The sequence below is a fragment of the Achroia grisella genome, unplaced genomic scaffold (assembly GCF_030625045.1).
Source record: "Achroia grisella isolate CSIRO2021 unplaced genomic scaffold, CSIRO_AGI_Agris_v1 utg241, whole genome shotgun sequence".
NCBI classification, from domain to species: Eukaryota; Metazoa; Arthropoda; class Insecta; order Lepidoptera; family Pyralidae; genus Achroia; species Achroia grisella.
The window spans coordinates 2,844,527-2,852,471 of NW_026712734.1; the positions used below are offsets into that span (position 1 = coordinate 2,844,527).

The window sequence follows — 7,945 nt, forward strand, 5'->3', positions numbered from 1 at the left end:
GTCCGGTTGTATGTAGTAATATTATTTTTTATGGGTGCATAAAATCATGGAGATAATTTTTATCACATTCAATTGATATTTTATCTTCAGAGGTGCCACGCTAATTTATATTTTATAGGAATCTTAAACTTAGATACAATAGTATGTACTAAAAACTAATTTATGTTCAGTAATTTGATATGGATGAGATTAAAAAAAAATTGAAAAGAAACTTTTTTTCTTCCCCTAGTTCCAACATACCAAAGGTAATATGAGAAGATGACAATTAAACCATTTACTATAGAAAAATTAAATTATGATTTGATTTGACTGTTTTGTTACACAAAACTGGTTGAAGCATTTATTGTCGACTTGCAATAGCAGTACAAGAAATCATAGGGTGGATAGTGTATATTTTATGTCAATGATTTCTTGTACTATCTCTATAAAAATAAACTAAATTGAAATGTTTGTATTTTCAAATTAATTTTATAAAAGCTTTTCACTAAATAAATGATTATGAGTTTTAAAAATACATCAAAAGTAATTATATAAAAATGTCTTTTTAATCTTGCTAATCTCTGTAACAGTTGGACCGATTTTGACATGACTTTCACTCGTAGATAAACTAATGATATAGGGAGTAACTTAGGCTACTCTTAATTTAGAATTTATATTTATTTATATAAAAACTTCCACATGGTTGCAATTTAATATAAAATGGGCTAATTTCATAATTTGAATGAATGAAAAAGTCTAAACTACCTCTGAATACTAAAACTTTCTATTGAACTGTATACATAATATTGACTGGATGACCAATAATATGGGTAGTAAATGTGTAGGGGTTAAATAAAATTTAAGTATAAAAATAATATACTTATATTACAAGACTGTACAATTGTTATATGCAAAACTATAATAGATCAAGCTTCAATAGCTATCTTTTTAGGGCTCTCTTTGGCTTTCTGGGGCTTATCTGCAACTTTTTCTTCAGTGACTTCTGGCAATTTATCTGTAGGCACATCAGGTAATTGCTCACCAACATCTAGGATTGCTTCAAGCTCAGCTTCTACAGCTTCTTCATCTTCCTCTGTTAGTTGACCAGATATAAGTTCATCTATCTCTCTTTGTTTTTCTATGCCTTCTCTTGTTTCATCCATTATTTTCTCTATTTCGTCTATATTTAATACATCATGTACCTTCTTCAATGCTGCATTTCCAGTCTTCAAGCCATCCAGTACCTGTAAAACAGATATCCATACAGTAAATTATAAACATAATCTATACATTAATATGTGAAGCAATAACTTGGGTACAAGTTTTTGCTAAAAAAATGTGTAGATGGAGGAATATAAAGTTTCGCACACTTATAGTGTCTATAGATGAGTTCAGGATGCTAATTTTTTTTTATTATGCAAAAATACATTAAATCAATATAGCAAATATTGCACATACTACCATGTATTTGACACACACAAATATATTATTTTTTTATTGTTAGTCTGTGTGCAATTTGAGAACAGATTAATAGTCTAATATTATTTATCTATCGAAAGTCATACGGAAATATCAAATATAACCAAAATAAATTAACTAATTACAATATACTTAAATTATTATCGAATTTAAATCACTGTGTGTCCACTAGTGTATGGAAAAAAGTATGTGTATAATATACATCAACATTGTACATGAGGTAGAACCTCATTTTTATTATACTATATTTTTATTTACAATTGAGAATTATTCAGTTCTAGAGATTATGAATTGCCTCCAGATATGTCTTTTACCATAAATTATATGTATGTAGCTTAAGATAAATATAAATTGAAAACCAGGCACAGTACTTTAAAAAGTAATAAAAATTAATGTTAACGGAATTTCAACCCATCATCTGTCAAAAACATACTTCCACTGCATGTTTCATTAGATAGATGTTGATGTTTTTTTTTTTAAAGTAGGGCAAAAGTAACTTGTCTTGTCTTGCTTACATTGAGGCATAATAACCACAGAAAATACTTAAAAGAATGTATATACCTGTAATTCAATTTGTGCGAATTCAATATCATGAGTAAGTTGTTCTAATTTTTCCAATTGCGCCTCTGTGTTCTGTAGTAGTTGTTCTTGATATTTCTTTTTCCTTAATGCAAGTTTGGCTTTATCTCTTTTGCCCTCACTGAGTAATTTTTTAACCAACTGTATATCTCTCTCGAAGTTTAACTCTATTCGCTTTTGGTATTGTTTTAATTTATCTCTTTGTTGTTTTAATTGTAATACAGCCTTATCTTGCTCAGTTACTCTGCTCACGGTCTTTTTCTGTTTTCCGAACAACGCACCCATTTTTAACAATCAAACAAAATTTAAGCATGTAGAACTTACGTATAAATTGATTTATATACTTATATAACTAATACTTTGTTAAATTGAATATTTAAATTATGTATAGTAGACAGAAGTTTAAATTAATAATAAAATAATTTTACTTTTATATTATCACAGATCAAGTATCAATTTTAGATATAGGCTACAGACAAATCATGACAGCACATGAGCACAGATGAGAAAAGTACTGAACGGCTAGACCACAGAGTTTAAGAGTTGTATGTCATCTATTTACTATATATGTTCAGAGATAGAAATCTCTAGGATGTTTACTATGAGCTCATTAAACAGCCTTAAACTCAATAGCAATTTTATTTCAGTAATATATATTTAGAACTCCAAAATCATCTTACTACTACTTATTAATTATAAAATGCTATATTTCATTCTTACTACGCACATAATCATTTTCAAAACGTAATCTTTATGGAATGAAGAATGTTAACTAATTTTGAATATTAGCTCTCCATATTCTCTGTCAAAAATAAAAAATATAAGTGAAAGAATTACTTCAATACGTCAATTAGTTTCTGATTTATAGAAGTAAAGGTGCGATGCGGACTTGTGTGACGGTGTGACGTCATAGTACAACACTAGCTCTGTCCGCTCGCAATCTCAGCACGGAGTCATCTTACGTTTCATTAGAAATTATAAATATCTTCAAAAATAACCAAACCAAATACTAGGAAATCATGTATTGTGCCGAAACGTACAAATACAACCACCAAAGTAATAGTTATTTTTATTATAACCACAAAAAAATCCAACAAATTTGATAACAGACGTTTCGTCCTCTCTTTGACGATGTACTTAGCCACATTAAAAATGCTATAGTACGTTTACAGCCTCTGTTGGCGGCACAAACTTCGCAAGTTACATTTAAAACTTCGTGGTTTTAAATGTACTGCTCTTTTTACTTGTATGTAACCGATAGCATCATCAGCAAAGCCGTCTCTTGCCGACTTGGAATAAGTTACAAATAAAAATAAATAAAACGGCCTATTAATAAGACAAATGAAAATTAAAAAAGGTTTAGTACATCTGTTCAACCCACTACATTTGCAATAAATCAATGTATGTGTTTAGTTAAATTTACTAAAATAGGTACCCATATTCACATATGTACATACGTACCTATTTTTAAAATCACTAGTATCCTGACGACTTAGGCGTAATGCCGGTTAGTCAGGGAGAGAAACACCTCAATGCCTACAATATTCACAATTATCTATCTCTTATTTGTTTTTATAATAATATCAACCCTTCGCTCCAAAACTCCCGCTGCCTCCGTTCAATCGTCCGTCATCCACTTGTCAATGTCACATAGATTACTTTGGCTCTGGCCTCTGACGTTCCGTTTCAGGTTACATGATTATTGACTTTACCATTTTTAATTAATGGTGCGTCACACGATAGTTAACAGTCGGCCATCCTGCAATAGTGTCTGGCCCAGACACATAGGTAACTGATGAGCGTAGTCATGCTTATCAAAGGATATAGTGTCTACAGGATCATATAACAAATACTTAACTAAATAAACTAAAGATACACATTACTTTCATAACATTGACTATCTTAGTATACTGTCAAAGGTTTACAATCTAAAATCAATACTAACAGAGCTAAGTTTCGGCATGCATTCAGAATGCACAAAATATAACATAACATATATTAATTTACATAATCCAAATCACCCAAAAACATGAACAACCTTTTAGAGTAACAAACAATTATTTGGCGGTGATTGACTTCTATGAGTCAGACTGTAACATATCACCATCACAATGTAAGTTTCCGATCTTATGAACATTGCATTTTTTTTTTATACCTCCAAAATAGAACTTGACATTTCTCATCATGAATATTTTAACGGATAAATTTAACATATCACATTACAAAAGGTAAAACTTAATTACCTACATATATAGAGAAAAAAATATAAAGAGAAAGTAATATTCTCGTGACATAAAATTAGAACAAAATCGCTGCCTGCCTTCACCTAACCAATAGAAAATAACAGGTCAATATTATTCAAGTGGTTCTAATACCCTCAATACTACTACTACTATTTTACTTCGACGATACTCTTGATTTACCAGAGAATTATTTTAATATAACATAATTCATTGAATTTCAGTTATGATTTACTTAACAATACCATCAGCTCACTGGTCAAGTAATCTATTGCACCCTTTGAACCCTGTACATTTAGGGAACTATAAATGATTGTAGATACTGATCTCAATTTTCTTTACAACACCAGTTTAACATAAACCAAAACCCACTGTTCCAGATTAATGTGAAATAGAAATAATCTTTATTCAAACAAACTTAATATAAGCACTTTTGAGTAGTCAAGATTTTTGAATCTATCGCTTATTCGGAACGCAGATTCATCACAAGAAGAATAAACAAGAAACCTGTGTGTTGCTCTTTTAAATAAATATTGATTTACTTATATTTAATTAACAACAAGGATTAGGCGTGCGGCAATCAACATAAAAACCGCTACGCACTTAATCTCCGTTCAATCAGACAACATTGACAGCGCTATGAATTTCAAGTTAGATATTTTCTAAAAAAAAACACTGATTTATAAATGATGACATTTATAAATTTTTCAATTTTATAATAAGCTTTTTTTTTTTTTACAAAGAAAATATTTTATGACACATTTGATTTCTTTTTCTGGCAAATTGAGTACAGACTCTGGGAGTTTGTTGTAAAACCTTGCGCAATTTCCATAAAACGAATTACTAACTTTCGTCAAACGAACGTGAGTTTAGTAAGCCTACTATTCACTTTATATTTTATCGATGGTATTCGTAGCCACTTCGGCCATCCAACGTTATCGAAGGGCCTCATTCGATATTATCATAACAGTTAACATCGGGTAATATAATAAAATTAAAATCATATAAAATTTAGTTTGAGATACTTTACATACTTAAAATATGAAAGTTGCCACTGACAACTACACATTACATTTCAACATCATGAATTCAGTCTTTGTTATATTTTTCCGCCTTAAGTTGTATCACTTAATTTTTCACACCAGGTACTAGTCAGCATCTCTGCAAACACGGCTGCCTAGCTAATTAGTGAAATACCTGTTAAAACAAAACATTAAAAAAATGCCACCGCTTGCCCACTATGACTACGGTCTCAACAGATCTGGATTTTATTAGACTCAGCCACCGCTTGCCCGCACAAGGAGCTACGGCCTCAAACTGGTCAAATTCTCATTAGACTCAGCCACCGCTTGCCCACACAAGGAGCTACGGCCTCAAACTGGTCAGATTCTCATTAGACTCAGCCACTGCTTGCCGCCACAAGGAACTACGGCCTCCAACTGAAACACATCAAATATTTAACAACTGGTCATTTTCTCAATGAGGCATTCACCGCTTGCGCACGCAAGGAGTTACGGCCTCCAACTAGTCATATTCTTTATGGTACTATGCTATTTTTACTTCAGCCTCAAGTGCTCTACATTGCAACTCAACTATGGGTTATATGCACTCCCATCAAAATTTACTATTACTTTTTATTCTATTACATATCTTTAAGAACTGGATTTCCTGGTTCCATTTTACTATTTCTCCAACGCTTTAAAGGACTTTATAACATTTAATCATAAGTTAATTCAATTTAATTATGTACCAAATTCGAATTATATATCTGGTTGATATATATCTAGTATCTACCAATTTCTGAACGAACATGCAATATATTACTACCACATACCCTACTCCTATTATTATCTACCAAATCTTGAGTAGCATCAACAAAAAGCGAGTCGTTCGTTGTACGTCGCATTGAGCACACGCGGATCCCCATTTTCTCCGTGAACTAACGTATACGGAACCATCAGCCGCGATCTCAGCGCAATCATCTCATCAGTATATCATCAAATCTAAATCACCATCATTTACCTTAAAATCCATAAATCGTATTCATAGTCATATGATTATTATATTAATCTCATAATTTCATCAAAGTATTGCAAATCATTTTTCATTGTCATATCAACCGCCCGTTCTATTAGCCATTTTGCTCATAATTCAGCTTGTCATCGATTGTAACTCATCATTGTATCACTAGCATTCCTTAATCTTTCAGATCTATTCGTTCATGTACAACTCTTCACCGCGTATATTTACCGACTATTTTCCATAGAGGTGTATCAAATTTTACCTTGTGATCGTCCTTACTACAATCTTGCAGTGTAACTATCTTGTACACCTCGAGCGCTTTATTCATAATATTTCTAAAGTGTCTGTATACGGTGTCTGGGTTCTATAAATTAGCACCTCTTCTAATTTCCCATTAATTACAACAGACACATAAAATCAATTCTGAAAGGATTAATTTCAATTTAAACTATTTAGTTAGTACAATAGTCAATCCGATTTCTCCAAAGGGCGTTCAGCCACACATACAAGTGCATATAGGTGCTCAGACTAATCTATGGAATCAAATGCCCAGCATTTGATTGCGTTGATCATTACTTATAAAAATTTTAACTTCCGTCGTCGTCAAAGACAACGCTTTAAATTTAATTCAATCTTATTTATCTGATCAATATCAACCAAATATTTGAAAACAACATCACCGTTATTATTATAAACTTCCAATATCTCTACACCTGTAATTTTGTACAATTCAACATTAAAACACCCTCACTTATTTAATACATCCGTTCTCGTATGCTATGCAAGTGACAACATCAATTCTTATATGTTGATGAGTTTACTATTAAAAGCCTTAGTTAACACTTTTATTTTACTTCAACTCAACAGTTATGTCAAAAGTGACAATGGTCTAAATACAACACATCCAATCTCATATTCCAGTCAATTGAGTCAACATGTATACCAACAATTCTTACATGCTCGTTAATTTAGCATTATACGCTTCGATTATACTTTTTTTTTTTCAACCAATTAAAATCTTAATAGATACAATATCTCAAGATTTAACAAAGGTTAACTAGAAATTAATAAAATTGGCAAAACCATCTACAACAGTAATTTATAACTGTAAACTGTAATCTATTGTTAACAATATTTAACTTTCTTATATCTTAACTTTCATTTATATCCTCTAGTAACTTTTCTTATATATTCCTGGGATTAAATTGACAGATATAGCCTTACTTCCACAACTTATATTGTCTCTCATTTTATTTGCATTGGATATAAAGGTCTCTTAAAACAGTTATAGGTTCAATAGGATCCTTTCAACTTAAATCTAGTATACCCATGTACACTTTTCAAAACTTTAATGCTCATACATTTAACAACAATCAATTGTCCTTTTGTTTTTGTTTTTCTTTTAACTACCTGTGCTTCTTAAATTTGTATTCACTATAATACCATTATAATTAAAGAACAATGGCTCAGCTCGCAAACATTTTCTCAACAAATAATTCTCTATAACATGTAAAACTTACAACTTAGACCATGCAGTATTTATTTTTCATTCTACATATATGCTATTCATAAAGTAGTTTATTATCCATCAGTAAACCATATAAAAATCTCATAAATTACGCCAGTATCCATATTCATAAACCAGC

The 7,945-nt window shown here is 30.9% G+C and overlaps 1 protein-coding gene across 1 annotated transcript; it reads right to left on the reverse strand.

Annotated features, from left to right (window-relative positions):
• Positions 1-840: 840 nt before the first annotated feature.
• On the reverse strand, positions 841-2,533 carry LOC131842579 (charged multivesicular body protein 6). Its single transcript, XM_059191157.1, has 2 exons — positions 2,020-2,533; positions 841-1,223 (listed from the first exon to the last, which is right to left on the reverse strand). Exons 1-2 carry the CDS (start codon positions 2,320-2,322, stop codon positions 906-908), a joined length of 621 nt encoding a protein of 206 aa, XP_059047140.1. The 5' UTR covers positions 2,323-2,533; the 3' UTR covers positions 841-905.
• Positions 2,534-7,945: the final 5,412 nt, after the last annotated feature.

What these genes read in the sequence shown, in the direction of transcription:
- LOC131842579 (XM_059191157.1), bottom strand. Translation starts at nt 2,322, where the DNA reads ATGGGTGCGTTGTTCGGAAAACAGAAAAAGACCGTGAGCAGAGTAACT. An exon ending in TCGCACAAATTGAATTACAG is followed by an intron (nt 1,224 to 2,019) that starts GTATATACATTC and finishes TCTGTTTTACAG; the next exon opens with GTACTGGATGGCTTGAAGAC.